Source organism: Solea senegalensis, linkage group LG3 (assembly GCF_019176455.1).
Source record: "Solea senegalensis isolate Sse05_10M linkage group LG3, IFAPA_SoseM_1, whole genome shotgun sequence".
In the NCBI taxonomy this organism is placed as follows: domain Eukaryota; kingdom Metazoa; phylum Chordata; class Actinopteri; order Pleuronectiformes; family Soleidae; genus Solea; species Solea senegalensis.
The window spans coordinates 15,049,846-15,075,599 of NC_058023.1; the positions used below are offsets into that span (position 1 = coordinate 15,049,846).

General features: G+C 40.9%; 1 protein-coding gene across 3 annotated transcripts in view; it reads right to left on the reverse strand.

Annotated features, from left to right (window-relative positions):
- Window positions 1-17,796: 17,796 nt before the first annotated feature.
- The window catches only part of ppargc1a (peroxisome proliferator-activated receptor gamma, coactivator 1 alpha), a 37,462-nt gene continuing 29,504 nt past the window's right edge, over window positions 17,797-25,754 (reverse strand). For all 3 annotated transcript variants that reach the window (XM_044021396.1, XM_044021395.1, XM_044021397.1), the window contains 5 exons: window positions 25,470-25,562; window positions 24,466-24,586; window positions 22,584-22,705; window positions 21,919-22,070; window positions 17,797-19,243 (listed from right to left, as the gene is read on the reverse strand). In XM_044021396.1, the coding sequence (XP_043877331.1) occupies window positions 19,140-19,243; window positions 21,919-22,070; window positions 22,584-22,705; window positions 24,466-24,586; window positions 25,470-25,562 (592 nt within the window). In that variant the 3' untranslated portion in view covers window positions 17,797-19,139. The remainder of the gene's footprint in view (window positions 19,244-21,918; window positions 22,071-22,583; window positions 22,706-24,465; window positions 24,587-25,469; window positions 25,563-25,754) is intronic.

Genomic DNA, 25,754 nt, shown 5'->3' on the forward strand with positions numbered 1-25,754 from the left:
ATGAGACGTGAAAAGCTTTGTATGCGTCAATGGCAAGGACCCAGATTTAGTAGTAGCAGCTATAAGAACCATATGTTCTGTCGGCAGCATCACCTCGACAGCAAGGCAACAAAAGCCATGGAGCCCTGAGGGCACTCAATACCGTCAATGGTCTATTTGTGTCTACATATCCAAGTAGAATGGGAATGATGTCTTACATTGATCCTCTCTAGTCTAAATATTTTTAGAAAGCCATTGATTATGTTGGTTGCTATGTTCTGGGAAGCATTAAGAGTGAAATGTGATTGTGTCTGAGTGTCAAACTGCAGGACTGCATGGCAAATCAACACAGGCAGTTAGATGAATAAGTTCTCATCATCATGATGAGAACTTATCTCATCATCAACCCCAGTGGTTGAATATCTACACTGTAAAATGTGGGAAGTAGTTTTTTCCTAATAAAAAAATAATAATAAAAAAATCAAGGAAACTGATTCCAATGAAAATTGGAGGGTGGAAACCAAAGCAGTCTATAAATGATCGATAGAAATCCATCCACATGGACTTAATTTGCAAGGCCAGTTTAGAAAATGAATCCTAAATATTTCATGAATATTTGAATCTTAATGACAAAACTCAAAATTCTAATCCTTTCTATTTGTGTACTTTTCTGATCGCTTGTGGCCCACCTGCAGTACCGTCACCACCCACCAGGGAGGCACAGCCCACACTTAATAGGAATCCTAGTTTTAAACCTGTACCTGTATGAGCTCTTTGGTTAAATCATCTTGCTAATGCAGTAGTGAAGTGCTGTATATGTTGTCGTTAACATACATTCACACTCCAGATATTAAAACAGTGCAAATGGATGTTTTAAGAAATTGATCTCTCTGTGCGGTTAATCTATTGTTGTAATCTATTATTAAATTCCATACATAAAATGCATACATAATATGTAATGGATTCACTTATAGAAGCTACACAGGTTCTAATTGGACATATTTTACTGACAGCATGTGTTGTGTGTAAACTTTTGGGAAATTGCTGGGTGCAGATTTAGCTGATATTCTGCGAGATATGCTTAGCCACTGATAATCGTACTGCAGGCGAGTTTTGTCCCTAAATATCCAGCAAGTTAAAAAAAACATCAAAGTATTTACTTTGAAGGAAAAAATATTTTTAATCACTGTGGCAGTTCAGCCAAATGTTAATACGACACACACCATTTTACTTTTCTTTCTTCTAAAAGGCATGTATTATAATCCAATGCAGAACAATGGCTCAAACAACGTTTTGTCCTGGCTTTAAACCGTTTAAACACTGCAGTGCATTGTTTGATTGAATGACCAGAAGCCATTTATGTGACAAAAAATTATTAATATGCTTATGAAGGGCTGAACAGGATCAACAACATCTGAATAACACCCCTGAGAACTAATGTATTCAATAACTTTGAAGTGCTACAGATCAGGTTAGATAAGGATTTCTACAAGACCAGGACTATCTAATGCCTCTTTTGTTACTTACTTCCTCTTCTGACTAGTTCACTGGTATAGAAATCAGACACCGATATCCCTGAACAATATTTGCCTGTGAGTATAATGTATAAATACAGTATATAAATAATATAAAAAAACATTCGTGCAATCACAGGCTCTGAGCTCCAGCACATTCAGTTTGAAATAATGTAAGTGATACTACAATAGAATATAAAGACTCAGCTTCCATTTGAATAATGGTACATCAATATAGAATGAACTATGTGGAGCTATGCATATGCTCAAACTTTAACTGCAACTATATTGCTCTTTGGGCAACAGTTGCAGTAATGGGACAATAAATATGTCTTGGTCAGCTGCATATGTTCTGACTGGGAGTTGCATTTACATTGAGATGGATAATGTCTGCCAATATGAGCAGTAAGGGAGTGACCACGCAAGAGAAGAAGATAATGATGAGGCTACAAAAGAGAAAATCTATCAGACACGTCAAAACTTGTTGATTTCACAAAATTGACATTAGGGCACAATGTGAAACAAAAGGCTTTATGGCTGCACTGCAACCGAAGAATTCTCTCCAGGACGTAGTGAAACATGTTTTCCTGTCAACAATCAGATGAAGATGAGAGCACACAATGCAAACCCTCTGGTGAAACGCAAACAAACATGCAAATAGATATGATATGTACAGTCTGATAAAACAAGTTTTAAAAGCAAAGACTGACTATAGAAATAAAAAAAAACAAAAAAGCCTATGACATAAGGACAGAAGTTGCAGTTAACCAACAGGGGGCGCTGCTGCTGGTTGCATTGAAGTGAATGTGAGTCTGCTTCTCACTTGATTTATAACATCAGTAAACTTTTTCCTGAGGAGTTAATGGTCTCAATCACTAGTTTTAAGTATTCTTCAAAGGAACGTGATGTCAGTTTTGTAATTTATGTTTCCTTTCAGAGGAAAATAGATGATAAGCCATGGCACACATGAGGGGACAGCAGTGTGATTGACAACTATCGTCCAATAGCAGACGACATTTGAGAATTTCTGGTTTCAAAAAACCATTTTGTTTTGCAACTGCACAATGTCATTTTTTTTTTTACCACTACGAGTCATTTTTAAAAGGTTATCCGAGTACAAAGTGAGGTCTGGACGACATTGTTTTGAAATGTTGCTGCTGTGAATGCCGTATATAAAAACAAGCTTCTGATATACATCTCTGGTACAGTCCACAAGCGGTTCAGTTTTTCCCTTAGTGGAATTTCAAATAACTTCATGTGACGTTACTGTCTATCAGGTACGAGTCATCATGAGGTTGTCTTCAGTGCTGACCTTTCAAATGGAGTGCACAATTGGAGGAGTACATTACATCAGCAATGCTGTACCTTTCTGTTGCTAATAAACTAGCTCTGTTGAGTGAGATAACCCTACGGTTTTCACGTCCATGTTCCCAAATCTTGTGCCAATGATTATAACATCACAACCTGCCAGCCAACTGCTGCTGTCAAATATGGTGCTATCTAAATATATAAAAGTATACCAATCAATTCATCTGGGCCCATTATATGAAATATACATCTGATGTCCACACAGGGATATGAAAGATAAATGGTTGTAAAAATCACTTAGATGCAACAAAAGATACAAGGCCAGTGCACGTCGATAATTTAGAATTAGCTCTCACTGCGCCGCCTGGTTATGGCTGTAAACCTCATCCCACATCCATGTCAGAGAAATCACTTCTCCACCTTTTCTTGTGCATCTGGGTGTCAGTTCTCCCTTGTTGATTTGCTGATGGACTGTGCCCTCACCATGCCAGACACGCACCCACACACACACACACATACACACACACCCACAACGACACCTCGTGCAACGCTGCGATGACACATCATGATTAGGCTCACATCGTCATGGAACCTCATTCACGTGTACACGCGTCAACAGCGAGACATCTACTTAATGTGAACAAAATTTTAGTGAAGGGGTAATGATTTCATCACGCCGCCGCAGCAGCTCATTGGAATGCCTGTCAGATACCGATCCATTTGGGCTGATGAATCTGTGCAACAAACACTTGCGCGAATGTGACACAAACCCACACTTCGCCATGTCAAGCTTATCGTTTGTGAGAAGTAGCATGCAAGAGGGTATATGGCAGCCTGATTCATGGCCAGATATTCATGGGGATTGTTTTTAGGGACACACACACACACACACACACACACACAAATGAGAGGCACAATGCACGTGTCTGAGCAGACCATCAGTGGTTGTAAAACTGTAGTGTCGTAATGTTCCACAGCCTTGGGGGCTTATTAGGAGGCATAAAAGCTGCATGCTACCTTCATTCATATTCTCCATAAACACCCTGCCACATCTCAGCTTTTTTTCCACAGCACTCCGACTCTGGGCAGTAGGAAAATATAAGCCTCTGTGCCACTGTTTTGTGCTGCATGATTGATTTGCAAAATAGGCCTGTACTGGAAATGTATCTGAATAAGGCTAGGATTTGCCTCTGTGTGTAAGTGCAAATTGCAGTGTCAGATCTCCATGTGGATGTTGTTTGTCAGGCGTAAACTCAGGATGGCGGCAATTTTTATTCCTCTCTTTACACCAATGTCTGTATAATGTGCAAAAATAGAAGCCGGCGTTGATTATAGTCGAGGAGAGAGAAATTACTGGGCAAATTGACATTTCCAACTTCAAAATTCCGGTGAATAAAAATGCACAGTGCGCCCGAGATAGTTTTCAGTTATAAGAATAGAATTATTCATTCCCTTACCCCGTGCAAAAGTTCAGCACGGGAGAAATCCACTGCAGCTCAAGTGCAGACAATTACAGAGGCCAGTGTGTCGTCGTGGGAATCTGATTTTGAGAGAGTATTATCTGGGTTTGAAAACAGGGCCGGGCCATTGAAATCGCACCTCTTATCTCCTGCGTGTGGTGCAGCAGAAACATCTTCTTTCCCAGTTCAAATCAAACTGTTGGTTTGACTTGAAACTAGGTCACTACATGACAGGCAGAGAGGAGGGGAGAGAAAGTCAGTTTGTTTATGTGTTGTGAGTGAGATCCAGGGAAAGGAACAGGAAAATAAAATAGAGAATATGGGGTAAAAAGAAAATAAAAGAGAGGGACTGGGGAGTAAGTGAGTGTATTATATAAGCTACTAGCCTTGTTTTTGTGTGTCCCCTTCCCTTTCACCACTGCCCCTACTCCTCATCCTCACAGCAAAAGGAACATCTGGCTTTAAAAAGGAGCCCAATAAAAGAGCCACTGGGAGGTGAAGACTGAATGAGAGAGAAAAAAGGTGTGAGAGAAGGATGGATAGATAGTGGTGCAGTAATACATTGGCATCAGGAAAGACAGTGAGACTGTGTAAGAGTGTGCTGGGGGGCTGTCATAACTGCAGAACCGGGCTCTTTCAAATGACATCCTTCACCAAATCATATTTCACACATGGCTACAAAGGCCACGGCACATTTAGAGCACACCATTCCCTGCAGGGATGGCATCGACACCATTCTCTTTCCTTCCCCAAAAAATGGCCACTCGCTAAACGTGTGTCTATATTTATAGTAGGCAGGAAAAGACAGTGACAGCACCCATGCAAGAATACATGGAGTTTGACACTTTAAAGGGAATTTAATTTACACGCACAGACAAAAGGTTGAGTATACTCTGCATCTGATTGGTTGTTTGAAAGTGAAAAAACAGGCATACAAGTCTTTAGTAGGAAAGAAAAACTTTTCCTGACAGTATTGGTAATTTATATTGATCACAGATTTGTCGCAGTATTGGTCACAGTCTCTCCAGCGCTACGTGATTCCCATCAAAATGACATTATTTATTTTATTTTTTTTTTTTTTAAAGAAACAGTATCCTTATCTCTCGTTGCCGCAGCACAACACTCAAGACCAAACTATACTAGCGAAAAAAACACGGAGTCAATGGTAGGGTAGGGGCTATAGTCTGTGTGGCTGACAGAATGACAGGCATTTTTGACAGCCACCTGTCAAGCCGGTGGAGTGTCAAGCTGAAGTCACAGTGTGATCACTGTCATTTGCAATGCTGAACAAGTTTATGTAAGGTTTTTGTAAGTAAAGCAAAGCAGGCTGCTGTCACGGATTCAGGCTGATGGAAGGCCACTGATTCAATAATCGAAGCAAAACCAAATGCAGAATAATGAGGATTCCAGAGTAACTTCACATTTACAGGTGACAGTATCCATGAAACGGCAGCAAGTGTGCGACATCTAGTCAGTTGCATCATGTGCCAGGAAAATCCAACAGGCGGGAAAGCAACAGATTTCATTTGCATTGGTGCTTTGTGCATCAACAATCCCTGCTCCCAAAGTAGGTCAGCATGAACTGGTGCCTCCGAAAATAATAACAAAAGGTGAGCCCCTCGCGCTCTTCAGGGGTGAACGCGGTGCTTCCACTATGAAATGTGCTACATCAGCAGTCTCTGAATCTGTAGGCATTATAATGGAGCATATTAAGGCACAATATTGCATTCAGCATGCAAAGCCGCTCAGCAACCATTGTAAAATTTTAACAAGACAATAGTGGCTACACACACACACAAACACACACATATTGTAAATATGCAAAGTTTTGTTAGAAGGCACTGGAGCTGAAATTGTAATGTTAGTCTGTGACGGAGGAGGAAGACCGAGTGTGTGCTGCTGGAGCCTCATCCTTTTTCATCAGTGCATTTTTCCAACCCCAAAACTGAGTTGGAATGCATAGCCTATTCCTGTGGGGGTGGGATATAGCTTTGAGCAAACGGCACTTCATCTACAAGAGTGAGTCAGGGCGCTGTGTGCCTCACCTCAGCACAGACTCACTGTCCTTACACACAAAAAACACACACGCACAAAAGTGTGTCCTCCCCTTCTACCCGATTCACGCGGGAAGAAACGCACCATGCCCTTCCTCAGTTTGCCTCTGAACCTCAATATACACACACTTACAAACACACACACCCTCTTGTCAGTATTTGAACAGGTAATGTCCAGAGACCAAGCTTCATGCACAGTTAATGTGTCTGCCGTCTAAATGATTTACGTTACCCGATTCAAAGTCCCAAACGTTGCCCAAATTCTTCTCTTCCCACGTTCACCTTGTGTTGGGCTCACTCCTGGGCTTCAGGTAAAAAAAGATAGCTGCTCCAGCTTGTTCCTGTCATAAAACACAATGCACAGGAGAGTTCTTTTTTAGGTTTGTGCATACTTTAAAACAGCCAGAATATACTTTGAATATGAACAACTGTTCAAACGGAAGAAAAATTAAATATTCTTTTTTTTTTTAATTATGTGATTAAAAATCAACCCCAGTGACAAGGATATTGCTTCCTGTGCACAAGTGAACAATTAAACCATCATAATGATAGTATATTAATAAGATATATTATTTTGTATTCAAGACTAAGCAGTTTGTTCAGTAAAACACTAGATTGTTGCTGACATTAGCCTTTCATTTGCATTCATTTCTCTCTTATAAAGATGCTAAAGCATACAGATAATTATACATGTGTTTAAAAAAAATAAATAAATATCCTTCTTACAAAACCCTTTCAATAGTGCTTTTAAAATTGGGAAACTTCAAAAAAAGGACATTGTACATTTAGACTACGGTAGAAGTCCACGTGTGCATGATGTCTAGGAAGTTGCATGTGATAAACCGTTTTGTCACATGATCTGACTCTGCGCTTTTGAATTATTAATAAGATAAAAGCCTACCGAAAAAACAAGTCTGCTTTATACGTTGACAGAAAACTGAACTAATGGCGACAAGGGTACAGGGTATATAGAATTTGTGAGTGAAATAATACACATAACACATAATTACATGAGAAAAACTATAGTAAGGAAACTAATAAGGAAACAAAGGCTAAATCATAGCAAATGAATCCAAAGCTAAATCCTAAGCACCTAATATTAGTATCAAACTCCAAAACAGAAAACTAAGACAAAAATCCCCAGAGGACTCCAAACTAAGTCCAACAAAGCTAAATCTAAGTTTCAGACTCACGTGTGCTACTGTACTGCGAATAAATAAAGTCTGACTGATTGATGAGTTGATACGAATCCTGAGAAAACCATCCTTTTCCTGTTGAGTTGTGCTGCTCAAAAACAGACGAATGTGGCCATAAACATAACAGGGCAAAACCTCCCCATCACCAACAAAATAATTGTCCACATCTACACCCTACATCTGATCAATATGCTGCTCACAAACACACAGACAACATATGGATACATGGACTTGAGATGGAAGTAAAAAAAAAAGTCTGAACCTGCCCTTTAATGGTCCAGCGTACCAGGTTCTGGCCCTAGTTTGGCCAGCAAGCGTATTTAGAGGTTGCTGAGACTTGTATGAGGAAAAAAGAGCAGCAAATTAAGAGCTCGTGAAGCTGCACTGAGATTCACACGGGTGGAAATGAGTGTCAGAGTCTCAGCAGTTCGTGCACGTAGAGAACAGATAACAGAGTTTCAACTCAAGAATAGAAACTTCGAAAAATTTGACATGTAGCGGGAACATTCAAAGAATGGGCTTGTTAACATGCTAGCCCTAAGCACCTGATGAGGTGATGTGCAGCATTTCAAAGCATTTTCCTTCGACTGTGTCAAGTTTGGAGTTTACCTTTGACAAGTAATGCAAAACAGCTTCGGGAATGCTTCCAGAATCCTTGTTTGCCATGTCAGTGATAGAACTGGATGTGAAGTTGTTGCCCATGGCCAGAATGCACACATTAGGAGTGAGTGGAGCCTCTCCAGGATGGCATCTCTCTTTGTGTAATGCAATAGCATCTGCTGAGGGCGTTGACATAATCCCAAAACTGAAGCATCCATTTGACGTGCCAACAAGTCAGGAGACAAGGGATCTAAAATGAGTCTGCGATGGACAGGGGGGTGGGGGGGAAAAAGTGGGCAACGTTTATTCTTTAACTCAGAAAGTTTATGGTTTTATATGAAACAAAATGTGCATATGCTTGATTTGCTTTATTTTCTACCCTGTGGGTTTAAACAAGAAGTTTATATGATGTGACATATGGCTAAATGTTGTCTTATGGCGCAGGTACAGCGACAATAAAAACATCATGAATTTTATTTACGGAACAAAGCTAAAAATCAGCCCAAATGTTTGTCCCCACTCTTTTTATTGCTTAGGATTTAAGGAATGAGCATAGAATCCTGCAAGAGCAAATAAACACATACGGAGGCTGTTGGTCAAATCAGGGAAAACAGTGATTCAAGAACCAAACAACAACACACTTGAATTACTTCCAATTAAGCCTAAAAACAAAATCTGCAAAAGTGTGTACTGTGAATGTGTGTGATGACACCCACTGTGGGGGAAAAAGACAGAAAAGCACAATCTTACTTCACGGTGTTGATGATTCTTGGACTCTTTTTTTTCTTGGTTCTCCACTTACAGGCGCTATTCAACCAATCAAGCTTGGATGTTTGTAAGTCAGACGTGAAGTTGTGCAAGGGAAACATCAGTAAGTGAAGGCTGGAAGTTTGATTCCTAACTTCTTCCTCGTAGTGTGTCCTGTCAGCTGTGCTGTGCGCATGTGGGCATGTTGCCACTCTCCAATCAGCACTGATTGAGCCCAGGTGCACGCTTGTCCTTCCAAGATCTGCAGAGCTGAGTCGATACCAATTCCCGCCACCAAATGTGTTCTCGCTTGCAACACAACTCTTGGATTACAGTGTGTTGCCCTCACATCCAAATGGTGTCAGATTCACAGTGAAGACACAGTGTGCTGTGATCACATGTCTTTGCAGAACACTGTGTGTCCCCCACATTGTCCTTTAGCGGGCGACTGTTAAATCCTGACGTCCTTGTATCGTGTGTCAGCATTGAATTCCACATGTGCCACTGTCAGCCATAAAAATACAATCCCTGCATGTCATTGTGCTGACGAAACCTCCATCAACACAGAGAAAAGACTTCACTGAGTTGATTAAAAGCTTTCATTTTATACTCCCATAGGGACGACGACGCCTCTAGTCGCTCTGTTTACATGTGCAAATTTCCTTCAATCCAATTAAAATCAATGAGAACTTTCAGTTTCCTTGTTTACATAGATGTTAAAATAAGTCATCTGACTATGACCTACATATATTTATGCATCACATTTGATCGGTGTAATGAGAGCAAACCATTTGACATTTGAGCTCTCCAACGTGCACCATCAAGAAAACTGTTTCAGCGCTACACACATTTGTTTGCTCTCATTCATTAATTCATCGTCTACTGCTTTATCCTCCACTTGAGGGTCATGGGGCCAAACCAGTATTTACTCTCACATTCACACCTCAGGTCAATTTAGTGTTCATTGAACCAGGCAGCACTGCTATCCACCGCGTTCCCTGTTTCTATCCATTTCTAGCAATCTCAAAAGCGAACATTTACACAGGCAAACCAGGAAGTCGTGATTGGAACAACCAATCAGCATGATGACTGGGATAAGCCACCCTTACTGATTGGAAGGAAATGAGCATGGCAGCATGATACATGACAAACTGGCTTGTTACAGTTAAAAAAAAAAGCTTTCATAAAATGTGAAGACTTCCCACAAACTTCTTTGTCCTCCAACTTATTGCCCTCTCTGTCTTTAACAAGAAACAGGCGTGCTTGAATGGAAGAATGGTTCTGTCCTTCACACTGTCTGATTTGCTTAGGAAAGGCACTCACGTCTAATACTAATCTGAACGACAGCAGTGGAAATCTTGGCTCACTTTCAGAGGCTAGATTGGGACTGGCCCAATGACCTTCTCTGAGAGAACATGGAAAGTTTGCCTGCTCAATATGTCACGGCCAGCATGAGCTTAGAAACGGAACAAGGAAGGAGTGATTAAATGGGGGTAGATCCGTGGCTGGCTTTGGTAGATGTCAGGAGGAGTGCAGCTCTGGTTGTACTGTGAGATGTTCCTAAATTGTATCAGGTGGACACTCAGACAATTTTTTTTATTCCAAAAATATTCAATTTCAGGTGTTTTCTGCTGGTTTTGCAGCACTGCGACATTTCGGTTCACTACATATGAGTGCAACAAGTTAAGCACGTCTGTAGCGATCAATAAACCCCAACATTTAGGCTATCATCATGTTCAGAATTCCCTTCAGGCATCCTAAGAGCAGAAAATCAATGTTTTCACTGACATAAATAACTGATAATTCAGGAATTGGACATGTCGTAAAGCATAATTATAACTACTGAAGTAAGTTTAAAGCAAATTAGCCAAACTGGAAGTTGAAACAAAGTGTTAAAATGAGGTTAATTGAATTGTAAGCCTTGTCACAGAAGATTACCAAGTCCAAGAAGCACCACTTTAATTGCTTTATTACCATGTGGATTAAGGCATGGGATATTTTTCCCAGTAATTATCGCCTGACTGTCTGTGCATTTTAATGCACTATAGTCAGGACGACACATTTTTGACAGTCCAAACACAAACGAAAGTTCCATTACAAAAATGTATTTGTAATACTTTAGGATAGCGTTGACATTTGAAATGTAACGGTGCCCAGGAAACAAGGATTAAGTGGATATATGGTGATAATGAGTTATTCATTTGGTGGGACATTGCATTGGTTTGATGCTATTTATATGTCAGAGGAGCAAATTATAGTTGAGATACAGTCGTCATTTTTAAGTTGTCGTGGAGTTCAGCAGTGGAACCTTTGATACAAGCATCAGTTCTCTTTCACACTTGGCCACACTTTTTAACTGAATCTTAACATTGAGTTAGCCAATTGGCACATGGTTCTCGGATGAAGAATATGACTCACTTTAAGTCACTATACCCCAATAAAATCCTGAGATAACATGTTACATTTCACTATTTAAAAAATGCATTAACCATTACTATTACTAAGAATGACTTATCTTTTTATATAAAACCTATTTATTGTAACTATTAGCAAAACCAAACTAAAAATATACATTATATTAAAGGTCCAGTGTGAGTCATTATTTTCTCCAGATTTACTGTAAACATAGAAGCTGGTGTTTAAATGGTAAATGGTCTGTGTTTATATAACGCTTTTTTTCTAGCACTCAAAGCTGTCTTATGCTACAGTTTTTGCTATTCAACCATTCACACTTTCATACTGTGCCGGCAAAAGCACAAGCACTAGTAGAGCCGGGAATCAAACCCACATCCTTTGATTTGTGGGTTTGCACTTTCAAACGATAGGAAGCACAGCTGCCGTACACAGTTTACACTCTGTACTGTATGTTGGTCCGTTCACAGGAACAGTTGAACTATAAATTGGAACAATTGCGCTCTTGCTCAAGGGCACTTGAGCAAGAGAGGGCCGACGTTTGTTACCAATTTCTCCTGCTTCTCACATTGATGATTTTAAGAGTGGGGGCCATACAGGACGGTTACAGAACATTGTTAGCCTAATGGACAGGAGTGTACCATGGCGAGAATGAATGATTGCATTACAGTGCCATTTGCTGCAGACTGTGCACTGACATAAATAGTACAAGCAAACAAAGGAATAACGTGTTTATGTGCCCACTCCGCTGTGTTGTGATAGCTTGTTGTCTGACAGGTTCAAGCCGGGGTCTGAGAAAGAGGGAGCGATGCTCTCACGTGCAGCTCGTGTTCGAGTAAGTAGCTTTGCGTGGGGTCAAAGTGTCTGGGAAATGGATTTAGATATAACGCTGCAATCCGCCAAGACCACTCTGCAAAAAAAAAAAAAAAATCAGGGATAAGAAAGGGAGAGGGGAAGAGACAGTGGGAATGAAAGCAAAGATAAGGTGTGAACACTCTGCTTTTCTCGCTTTCTAAGCAGAAGTCTCCAAAAAGTGGACAAAGTCTTCAAGTTTGCGAGGTGAGTCTAAGCAGGACGGTGCTGGAAAATCTGCCTACATCTCACTGGATCAGTAGTTGCAGGTCTTCTTTAATAGAACGTGATGTCAGTTCTGTAAACTGTGTCCCCTTTAAGAAGAAAGTAATAATGTACGGCACATATGAGTGGACACCAGAGTGAGTGACAGCTGGTGTCATCCAATAGGTGCCTGGATGCAGGGGATTTCTGTAAAAACCTGCTTTCAGAAACTAAACAGAAACTCAACAGGCTTCAAAATGGTAGCGGGTTTTGCAACCAAAAGAGTACTTCCAATTGTTTTATGCATACATGTTTCAAAGCCAACTCATCAAATTGAGCGGTTAAAAAAAAACAAAACAATAAAAACTAGACAACTTAACAATTCACAGACAGTGGTTAATACACTGGGGATCAGGATTAGTTGCTTATTTTACTGCTCATGATTCTTTAATCCAAATGGTCACAAGCAAAAAGGTTTTGAGTCATTTAGTAATTCAGGTCTCATGCTACTTTTTTTAATCTGCGGCACATGGTGTTTTTAATCTTGTCCCTAATTGCCCAAAAATGACCTATGTATATGAAGAAAATGGGCATATTTCATTTGTCAGTATTTTGAATAAAGTCATTAAGGACTGAAGTCGTGGAAATTATGCTAATTGTTATTGATGCCACTGCATGATTGCCAAATAATTACCAAAGATGCGCCGCTCACATCATCACATTTACATAACACGCTCAACATCAGCTGACACAAACGGTGCCATGGTGTTGAGCCTTTCAGCATCCACTCTTACCACCTGCACACTTGTAATCTGGCACTGAGGGCCAAGCATGAGCCACGATGTAGCTTTGGGCCAAAGATGGCCACTGCAACCTTGTCAAGTCGAGTCAATCCAACTTCGTCTCTTTGCCTCTGTCTTCCTTTTTTCGTTCAGGTGGTCACACACAGAAGGAGCCCAGGTGTCTGCATCCGGAGCCGTAACGCTGTCTGTCAGCCGGCTGTCCTGCAGTCACTGTGAAGATTCATCCTTCTGCTGACGTCCCGTCTGTGTGGCAGAGAGCTGCCAGCCCTCGCGTGTGTGCCCCTAAAGGCCTGCCACGGCCCCCGGGGCACAGGAAGCAGGTAATTGCAAGAGCATGAAAGCAACGTGGATCTGTTAGTGACTGATCAAAGGGCCAAATTACCAAGTGATTGCCTTCTGGGTCTCATGCTGATCAATCAACAAAATCTATATGAACACACACTCACGCACATGCACACACTGGAATCTTTTAGGTTTCCCTTTTTTGTTGTTCTAATTAATACGCCACGTCTTGGGCACACTCGAGGTAATTAACATTGTTTTTTGCCAGCAACACACAGCAGATGGTGATTGAAAATAGAGGGATGAGTCGCTCAATCAACCACCATTTGTCTGTAGCCATTAATTATCTAGCGAAGAATACGTTCAGTCCCCAAAGTTGATAGTTTGGGGGGAAGAAGAATACTGTCCTTCTGTTCCTCATTACTCTTTAACAGCAGAAAGTGCTGAAACTAGAATGCTGGATAGGGAGATTGTGATTTTAATAGCACTGTCATTATCTTCTCCCATAAGGTGGCATACGATAGAGGGCTTGTGAGGGGAAAAAACAGACACTGTGCTAACAAAGAAGTGTTTGAATAGATGGAAGCCAAGCAACATCGACTGGTTTGTTCTGCTCTCAGAGATGTTAAAGGATGAAAATGCTGCTTCATTCACCGTGACGGCTCCAGAAACCACTACTTTTCTTTACATCAAATGAGAAATGACATCACCAGTCATTCGCGTTGTGTATGTGCGGCCTGATTGAAGCAGCTTCCCTGTAGCGACGGCAGTCATGATATCATGATGGCTACTCCACTTTAAAGTTCAACTGTTGTTCAATCCGTTTATGCGCTGCACAAGTGCCGACGTCTGCCTGCTCACTGAGTAATGCTGTACATGCAGCTTTTCTAAAAATAAAAAAAACTAGAAAGGGGACAAAGAGAAACAAGGAGGAGGAAGACAGAAGGTGAAAAGGAGTTTTGGGGATTGAGCAGAAAGAAGCCTTGAAGGGACACTGGAGGCATGAACTCGGAGACACAGCATCACATGCATCACGTCTCTGATGTTATTTAGTCATCTTTGACACACTATGATTTTCTTTTTATTCACTCTGACAGTGTTGTAGTCAGAAATAATCAGTGTCACCAAACTTTAATTATTACCACAGAAGAGGAGACAAATGTTTTTCCTTCAGTGTCAGTTGTTACTTCATTGATACAGGAGGGACATTTGTAGTCTTAACACAACTTGTGTTGTGCTGAGAGTAATAAAAAAACAAGTAAATTACCGGTAGCTCATGTTCCACCCCATAGACTTTAATTAACTAGTCTCAGGTAATCTAATCTTATTATCCAAGAGTACTTTTTTACGCACTCTGACCTGCCAACATTGTACACGGACAAGCAGAACGGTGAGAAAAATACAGTAACAGAATGATGTCCTCACAGAAGAGCTGCCAATTTCTATTTGTTTACACGTTTCTGTCTCCTGCTTGGCCACCGGAATGCAAACAATTTACACATTCCCGTCACATATCTGGAAACAAAGACTGAATAGTTAGTACCGTGCTCAGGAACTCAACAGCATCCAACACAGCGGCCAACGTTCGATGCCAAATAAAATACAAAGCTGCACAACTCAGTGAGCCCGGCCCCATCAAACCCCATTATCTGCAAGGCTACCACTTACGTTTAACTGGACTGGAGATAGCTGCTTATCTGCTGGTTAATAATAAAAAAGACACATAACAGATAAAAAAAAAAAAAAAAAAAAAAAGCAATCCTATCTTGATGGAAAGAGAGAGGTGGGAGAAGAAAAAGGCCGACAGGGAGCGGGGAGATTTCCAGGGACAGTTTCATTCAGTGGAAAGGGCAAGCAGGAGACCTCCCGCTGTAATGTGGCAGCCATGCCAAAATGAAAGCCAGCCGCTCTCTTCTCCGGGGCTAAACAGCGGCCTTAATAAAAAACACAATCAGACCCCCAACCTTAAAGTTTAATGCACATTCTTCCCATATTTCTCTTTGCACCAGTTGAAAAAAATAAGTGTGGTTGAAGCTCCTGGTGTGATCCCAGCTCTCAGGCTCAGAAGTGTGTGTGTGTGTGTGTGTGTGTGTGCATACGCCGTGTGTGTAGCTTAAAGGAAAAAGAAATGGGAGGAGGTTTGTTATAGTCATTATAAAGCCCCACTGAATATCAAGCACGCCATCAACTCACTATAGCTCTCCATTGTGTTAATGAAATTGTTCCCCTCAACTTTTTAATTAACTTGCAGACTCATGGTGTGGAGTCAAGTTGTGGACACAGACAAAGACTCGTGTTCTCTCCCAGGTGATATGAATATCAAAGAGGGAAGCTGCCCCGAATTAAGCTCAGTTTCTTTATTAGTGGAGAAACTTCAGAGGGAGACAGATGTGCTGAGGATGGGCTTGTGTCATTCTCCCCAGCTTTCACTCAACACTTTGATATACAAGCACGGGAGGGGAAAATGATGGATTTATTGTGAATCCAGATTAGCAACATCACTTTTGGATCTCCCTTCTTCCCAAAAAAAAAACCATAAAAATCAAGGATGTCTCCTTGATAGTAATCAGAGTGAGCATAAATCATAATCATTTCACGGTGCTGAGTGAAAGTGGTACAACAGTGCTTTGATTAAGGGGAAATTCATCACAAGGAAAAGAAGATAATAGGGGAGCCACTAAAACGTTTTTTGTTTTTTTTTTTCAAACACATTTCCCTTTATTGGCATGGTGAGGCTGATGAGAATTGCACATAAAAAATAAAATTCACAAGAAAGTCGTACAATAGGTAGAACCACAAAGGCATTGGTAAGGACTTGGCAGAAAGGCAACGTGGATAGGACACAAACAGGTAACAACCCACAGCGACCCACCCCTCCCACCCCACCCCACCCAAAACACACGCACACACACATTCACACACAAAGACCTGCCTTAAATCACCAACTCGGACATACACGGATACATTTGCTAGTACACATTTTGTCCTTCCAAAAGAAACATGATTACTCAACAAACGTTTAAGCAGTGGCAAAGTCCTCAGTACAGGTCACATTATTAAAAAGTCTGCCACAGTTGAAATTTAAAACCAGAAGGTGTTATAATATATTGCTACTCTAGGCAATTTACAAAGCATATATATATATATGTATATATATATATATATATATATATATATATTTTTACAATGATTAAAGCCACATCTATCAAATGGGACACGACACCATTACCCAAACGCTATACAGACAGCAAAAAAGTAAAAAATAATGGAGTAAAAAAAGTTTTTTTTAATTCCTTCCCTTGACCAATTTTTGCCTCATTGCATCATAGAAATGAGCTGTTTCCTGTCTCCACAGTCAAAGTTCATGAAAGGAAGCCTGTGATCAGGAAGGCTTTTTCCCCCTCCCTTGTGATGGAAGCTGCTTCTGTCATGACTTGGCTCGCACCAGAAGCCGGATTTTAATTGAACCAGAAGCCACAAGGTTACCTTTTATGTCACGTCAACGGTGATGTGATATCTGGACTGCGAGTTGGGGGTGGGGGCGCCAGTGGAAAGCGGCGTGGCATGTCCCCCCCCCCCTGGCTTATAGAATGTCATTTAAAATCTGCCAGTTAAGACAGCTGAGAGGCAAATATCCAAAGTGGCGCACACTGTACCCGACTGTCATCCCGTAATGGCCATGTGCTACACAACAAACACTTTCAAGTCGACACATTGCACACACGTTTGCACAAGATGTCACGTGGTAATGCGTGCATGACAGTCACATAGATCCAATTACACCTTAAAGGGAAGAGCAGGAGGACGAGAAGGGGAAGGACTGTGGGGAATTCAAGTGTTGACCACACGTGGTGATGTCACGGTGACTAAAATGGCGAATCACAGGAATCCTACAGCTACCAGCGACTGGGTAATGGGTCACGTCCAAAATATCACACAACAGTAGGAGCGCTAAAATACAACTCTGAAAAATAATTTATTGCTTTTTATATAGCCTTTTCTTTCATTTATATTATTATCATTGTTATTATTATCATTATTATTATCAATAATTCTCTTGTAATTATTGTGAATATTAGTAGCATCATTTACATCAAATACAAGATCTTTAAAAAATTCAGGAAAAGGAAATTGTAAACTTTCGTTTGGCATTCACAAAATCAAGCGTGAGTGGAGCGGATGACAACATGTGTTTTCACGGCGGCACAACAAAAAAAAATTCCTGCAAAATCATTTTATTGCTTCATGTTCTGCATGTGAGTGTGTGTGTAAAGGACAACCAGCGATGTGCTGGACAGCGGAGACAAAAATCACAAATATGATGAGGGGTTGGCTGCTGGAGTGATTAGCTGAATGTTCTGATTGTTTCAGAAAGGCATAGAAGGTTGTATTATCCCCACCAAACCATTTATTGTACACCCTGTCTAGTGATTACACGTTAAATAACACAAATCAGAATCAGACGACATAAATAGTCAATTTCATGAGGTACGCCACGTGAAATGGAGCCCATAAATAGGTTTTTCTTTGATTCAAATATTAAAATAAATAGATAAATATGTGTTTGTAATGATTTGAAAAAGATCTGAATGAAGTGTCTTCTCTCTCTCACTGAGGATCATTTTAAAAAAAAGCAGACAAAGCAATAAAAATCAAACTGAGATATAGATCTGTATATATATATATATATATATATACTGATTGCTTCGGAAATAATTGATAAAAAAATGGGGAACTGTTTTGTTTTTTTTACAATCATGAAAAAACACGTTAAAAATGCATTTTAGACTGGTTGTATAAGCAAAAACACTGATTGAGAAACATTATAAACAGAGAAAACTATACATGGTTGACAGTTCTTTTTTCCCCCAGCAAAATAACTTAAAAAAGGACGTTTGTTCACATGCTCCCTCAAAATGAGCAACTGGACACATATTTTTTCCTCTCTCATTTTTTTTTTTTTTTACAATCATATCATGTCTTCGAAACATCATGTAGGTGTACAATATGTTTTACAGTATTGTAATGACTACAGATCGACATTCTGAATTAAGAAAATTTCTCCTTATTTTTAAAAAAGGCTGCATTTTACAGTGCATAGCTGTAACAAATAAAGAACTTTATCCGATATGTACACAAAATAAAAATATTATTTTTGTAAATACACTTGCTACATTTCTCCATAAAATGTAGACGACGACGTTACCATGAGAATCTCACCTCCAAAAGACAATTCCCCGATACTCTTGTTTGTAATGTAACACCAGATCCAAACACCAGATTTAAAAACAAAAAGAAAAATCAACAGCAAAACAGATAAGAGGAAGAAGAAAAACAAATCTGGCTGAACAAGCTGCATGTTTTCACCCAAAATATTCGTGGGCATTGTCGTACTTGGAGAGGAAGAAAAAAAACGTCTTTTTTTTTCTTCTTTCACTCATGGTTGTACAGCAGTAGAGTGCACCAAACACGTGCACCAGGTTCTGAGGGTTCATTGGCTTTTCCCACAATGCACTGTCTCTTTCCAGCTCTTCAGCAGCTATATTCATGTAAACTTTATTCTTGATATATTCATTTCTATTGATATAGGTCTATAGACTTATTCTCATATACTCTACGACATAGAGTGTAAAACTTCTGGTAGTCTCGTCGTCAAAGGGGGGCGGGGAACAACAGTGAGGTATAAGACGTCCCTCTTTGTGACAGACAGCAGGTGCCACTGAACTGGTTACCTTCTCAGGCTGCGCTGGGCCTCCCTCAGCAAGCTGTCAAAATCCATGGAGTCATACTTGCTTTTGGTGGAGGCTGGATCAAAGTCGTCCGAATGGGAATCTGAAAAGGGGCGAGATGATTCGATTTGAAAATGCACATACAACCAGAGCTTCATCTTGCTTTTCAATGTCGACTTCATCTCAGAGGAGGCAGAAGCAGCACCGCGATAGCAAAGCGAGACACAAAGAAGACTCAAAAGGGAATTCCACTGCTCAAAAAAACTTGGTTGTTCAGCAGTTTAGCAGCATAAACACTTCTTGACCCCGTCCACCCCTGCTCTGTGGGTGTATAGGCACAAACGCTTCCTTCAGTCAGGTCTGATAGTATTGCTTCACAGAGCCTGTTTGCACATGAAGAACACATCATATAAATAATGTCACCTTGTTTCTGCTCATGGAGACCAAAAGCTGCAGTGCAACTTTAAAAATAATATTTCATGAACTCAAACTATTGTTGGCATTACTGAGCAATAACTTGATAATAACCCTTCACATTCACAAAACGACACGTGTCCAGTTTCTTCCCTCTGTGTTTACAGCCTTGGGAAAATCTGGTCTTTAATCAGTTCATCAGGACGTGTAGTGAGTTATTTATGACATAATACGCCTGTCAAAGGAAATATTACTTCACTTACTGCTTGGTATCAAACGTACTGGTTTTATTACTATATTACTTTTGTAAATGCAAATAAAAAATGGTATACAACAAGTTTCATTTGGGACTTAATTCTAATGAAAAACTAGCTTACAGTATACGCAGAATCCTCTCACAGCTAAAAACGTTTTGGTGCATATTCCTTCCTATGTGGCCTGCCATGCACGCATTTCATATTTAGGAACCAAAACAACAACAAAAAAAGTGTTCATTTGCTTATTAATTGCAATATTATTACTGTCTTGTAAATTGTAATCCATTACACTACTTGATACTGGATGTAATATTACAGAGTTACTGCCCAACACTGCAATCAACTATATGTATGATCCCACATACTATACTGTAGGCTACCAAGGAATTCATGTCATAGTAGTATTTGTATTTGTATTTTATTAGGCCACAAATGCGAAAACGTATCCATGTCCTACTTTTCCTGATCAACCTGATAATACATAGAGAGTATCTTATCTCTGCCAACAGACAGCTTCACAAATGGGCCCCCCAAAGGGCCCAGCAGCAAACTCAACCAGCGCTGAGAAATGGAAATGACCGTGGCGGCGAGGAAACGCCGGCCATGATCTAATGCGATGGCCAACGGCTAGATTGCGTCAGACTGTGCACCTTGGGGGATGAAAAATACCCTGGTGCTCTACTTAAAACTAATGGACACGTCTCCAAAAACAAAAAAAAAAAAAAAAGAAGCAAGAAAGGGTCTAGAAGATTGAGAAAAGGGGGGGAGAGGTTTTCACACAACACTGTTATAAGACTCTCCTTCCCCCTCAATCTCTTTATCCTGTGCTATCAGCACAGGGACGACCAAAATAGCTTGTTCCTGACAAAGAGTCAGTCGAATGAAGGCCTTTCCGTTTCACTAGACTGATTAGTCAATCTCGGCATAATGTCTGGCCTGAAGGCTTTAGGATTAGCAACTGTTTCTCTGCGTGTCAATTCCTCATCATGTTTTCTGCATAGTAACCACTTCATTCATTGAAGAAAGTGCTCTTTTCCCCTCAAGTAACCCCTTGACTCTTTTGTAGCTGTTCCTTGGAGATTCCTGATCTCACATTTCAGCTGTTAAATACACGTAGGTGCAAGAGTCAATATCTGTTGTATCTTATAAAGTTCTCTGCGGCTGCTCAATTATCGCCACATTTATCACTGTGAAACTCGAGTGGGCTCTTCTTTTGATTCACATTTTACAAAGGGGAGAGTTGCCAGAGGAAAAAAAAAAGCCTTGATTTCACAGATATGTTGCATTATTTATGAAATGCGTCATTCAGCCCTGAGCTGTTTTTATTTAAGTACAGTTTCCTCTCTGAGATTTGTGTATCTGACCATTATAGATGCTGCACATGCATCGGCTAAACACTGGATGTGCAAAACCTCATGTAAAATGAATTCTGCTTCACTGCCACGATGACCGGGCTTGTCAAAGTAGGTGTGCACATGGCGGGCCCTCCCTCTCTGTAAATGAGTGGCCCCTATGTGACACATCAAGGCTCTACCACATTTCAACACCGCAACAGCTGGCAACAGATGGAACTTTGCTCTACGGGGGAGGAGGAGGAAATGCTGGGACTTAACCTTCTTATTCCTAACCTCATCTTCTTTTTTCCTACCTTTTTTCCCTCCTCCCTCTCCATAACCCTTAAAGTGATTCCCACGCCCACACAACACATATGAGAACACACCTTCGGCACAGATGCACATGTGTTTTTCAAGCGCTATCTTTCTCCCTAATGCCTCGGCTTTCATATCAACACAGCAGAAGCGAGCGTCCAATGTCCAAATGAGTAATGGAGTCTGCCTCATGTTCCTGATGATAAACCCAGCAGTGAGGAAATGAAGCTCCACTCTCTGTCTGCTCACTGACTGACCTCTGAACTCGCATCGCCCTTTTTGGGCCACAAATGCCTGGTGGACATGTACAAGAGTGGAAGAATTTCCCCAACACAGAAATAGGTCCCCCCCGTCTTCCTGCTTTCCCCCTTTCCTCTTTTCATTGACAGTCCTCGGCGCGTACAGTGTGCTGCAAGACTGCAGGGGAGCGGCACAGAGAACAACAAAGCTGCACTTACCCAAGTCTGTGTAATGTGATTTGCAGAACTGCTTTTGTCCGCCAAAGCACAGCTCGAACTGAGGCTCATTTGACCTGCGTAAGGTGTGTCCGTTCTCAAGGGCGGCAAAGGCGTCACAAGTGTAGCGGTACGTGATGAAGCCAAAATTGTCCCTGGTCAAGAATAGAAAATGTTGCGTCAGAGTGTTGCTGTGGGGCAACTATAACTAAACAGGAGGCCTTGTCATAGATGACGATTATGCTATTTATATGCAAAGGAGAATCAATAAATGCATATCTGCGGAGCGCTTAAGGGCTACAAGTAGATGAATCAGGAGACGCACTAAGAATAAAAAAGCTCTGCTGTAATCTTAGTTCTTAAAAAGTGTAGTGGGTAGCTTTTAAATTTACACAAATGTCACCTTGTTATAGTTAAACCATTGTCAAATGACTTCGCTCAAAGCTGATTAAGCCTCCTTGCTGCACGCAGGAAGTGATTGTTTTATTTTTTTAAGCCAAGATAGGCGGAGGCACCTGCAACATTTGCTTGTAAAGCAAAACAGCTATAAACAGGTTGGAGTATGGCTGAAAACACAACGAAGCAAAATCTACTCCCTAAAATAATTATTAGATATATATATATATGTATGATATAATATATATGCATAAAAAAGTCCTGAGCCTTACCCATCGTCCCTCAAGTTCACTGCACAGTCTTCAATTTCGCCAAACACTTCAAAGCGGCGCTTCAACTCCGTCCGGGTGCAGTTGGACCTCAGTCGTCCAACGTACACCACCCGTCTCTCCTCCTGATCGTTAAAAAGGGAAGACAGAGCAAAATAAAAGGAGATTAAAAGGGGAGAGTGTTTTTTTCCTCCCCCCCCCTTTCTCGTATTCTTCACAGAGCCCTAATGAATTGGTCCTGATGACTCCTGTGGCCACACTCCTGCTTCACTCCGTCCGTCTTGTTGTGTCCCTCTCTGACTGGCTCAGCTCGCGTCCTCTTATCTGATAGTGTTGCAGTTTGGGAATTTGCCTTTAATCTGCCTTTGGCAGCACAATAACTCGTTCTCTCTGCCACTCATCAACCAGAGGCAGGATGATTTTTATCAAATGACACCATGTCCTCAGTTTGGGGCTGCTGTTATTCTTCGTTACATTTAAAAATAAAGCTGTGACTTGACTCAGTCATATATTAAAATAGCAAGTTGATTTTGTTGCAACTTCAACACAACACACTAGGCCACACTGTTAACCGGGAGTCTGTTAATATTGTAAAGATATTCATATCTTTACAGCAGTAGTGAGCCACAGGGCAAACAAAAAAAACATGGATTTCCTTGAACCATAGAGGACGTGGAGGTCAAAGCAGAATAATTTAAGAACAAAGTGCACCAGGCTGCAATTATAGCTTGTGAGTAGTTTAATTGCATCTGCTAATCATATAATACAGCACAGGCCTGGGGCTATGGTGTATCACCAGTGTTATTTATTTATTCATTCATTTATTTGCCATTACTGGGGCAAGTCCACTGAGGTCTTGCTGAAATTCTGATCTCTGTCTTGGGGGTAGTCGTATGATACTGTATATGTAAATCAGATGCCTTGTGCTGCACTCAATTTTCACCTTTGCCCCGTGTGACTTCTACAGAGTTGCTGAGAAAAATAAAATTTAACTACAGGTTACAGTTATTTATGCTAGTCCCACTCTCTTTAATGCTTACATACTGTTTGAGACAAAAAAAAAAAAAAGTAAATGCTGAATTAGGGGTTTAGTTGCTGACAACTGATAAATAGGCGGTCGTTTCTTGATGGCACCCTGAGGGCTGCAAGTGTGTGTGTGGGTGTGCGAGTGAATGAGGGAATGAGGAAAGAAAAAAAACGAGTGAGAGAGACAAAGACAAACACGAGGAGACGCTTTCACATCCCGTGCTTTCCAAAGCTTGTTTGACAGCTTGGGGTCTGCTGTTCTTAATTGATTGTCCCTCTATCAAAAAAAAAAGAAGTATGCATGCCGAGCTACGTTTGCATTACTGCATCATTTAATGTGTGCTTTATCAACGGGTGGCAGTGGCGTTTACCTCGCTGAAAACCGGAGTAATTTGACACTGAGACAAACAGAGTGGTGATACGCAGGGGAAATATGATGTTCACTGCGTCAGGCTGCATTTTTAAAACAGATAAAAGACGGAGAGCTCAGTCGCCATTTCCTTCTCTGTCCTTTTACCTGCCTTGTTCTCCTAGTTTCTGTTTCCCACTATTTAAATTTTTTTTTATCCCAGTGGTGTGGTGTGATTAATAAGATCCGACAGCATTTCCAGATGACAGAGACGTTAAAAATACACAACCTGGAGATAAAGAGGAAGAGTCTAGCGCCTGAATCATTCAGTAACTCACTTTGAATGTATTCTTCCAGGAGAGAGACACTGTGAGACATAGCGTCTGAAGAATGTGCGGGTGTGCAGGACTTTGTACACGTACAGCAGGGATTGTCTTTTATCAGCGGAAGCAGGAAAAAAAAACCCAAACATAGAAGGAAATGTCATGGCAATTGTGTTCATTGACTCACTATTGCTTTCTGCCTTTGCCTCTCTCTCTGCTCGGCTCTTTCGAATTCCCGCTTTTCGTAGTCCCGGCGGTACTCCTCCCTCTTCAGCCTCTCGTGCTGGTACTCCTCATAGCTGTCATACCTGCGGATGATGAGATATGGATGACGTCATAGTCATTGCTGCTGATATTCACCAAGGAAAACTTCTATCACCACAGACGGTTGGGAAGGTGGGATGCAAAGGAAAAGAAATGGACATGTTAATAAGATGTCTCCTCGCCACTGATATGAATATACAGGCTGTAGGACAGGCCCGCGGGAGTGCCGGCGAGCCACGCGGTCGGGGAGCCAGGCAGCTGCAACTGTCAGCACAACTTCACATGTCATTACTTTCTGCTTAGTTAGGGCTTCATCAAGAAGGGAAGTTGCAACTTTCTCCCCCACCCAAGACTAGCACAAATATGTGTCCGTTAAGTTGTCGATTGATGAGCGACTCTCGGGCTTGTTGGGTGTCATTAGGCACGTGGATGCCAAATCAGCTCCGAGAGCTGAGATGGTGTCAGTCTTTCGCTCTCGCTCTCTTCCTGCACAGTGCCAGCACTTCTCTGCATATGAAACGGTCCCTCTGCAATGGCTCATGGAAAAACTACAGACGCACTAAGTTGAATAAGCATCATTATACAGCTGGGAACTTCAAGTCGAGAGCAAAGTGTGAATGCACACCAGTATGACTTGGTATAAACCTCTTTTTACTGGTATTAAAAAAAAAACACCAAAAAAACACCAATTAAACATATTTGAGACCAGGTGTGAACGTGGATAAAGAGGTATGAATGAATGAATGAAAATATTTGGCCAAAATGTTTATCCGAGTGCTATCAGGGAAAACTTTGCAGTTTATGATGACAAGTGAATTTCACTGGGCACCTTCTACAAAAATCTTATTTGTCCTGAATAAACAAAAGTGATTGACAGACAGGTGTTAACAATGTTTTAAAAAAAAAAAAGTCATTCATAATAATCACCTTGGCCTGCGGCTGAGAGGAGATCGAGACTGAGGGTGGGGGCTCTTGTGAGTCCGGGAACGAAAAGTGCTTGAATCTGTGTTGTGACGAGACCTGAGGAAACAGAGGCATATTTTTATTTTTTCCAACACGTGTTCACCACACACATCAGAAAAAAAGTTTGAAAATGAATAAAACACAAACTTGTAGAAAATGTTGTGTCTGATATTGAATACCAGATGAAAACATTCTGGCTTTCCCGCCTTGTCCTAATCTAACCCATGACCACAGGAGGTACGCATCATT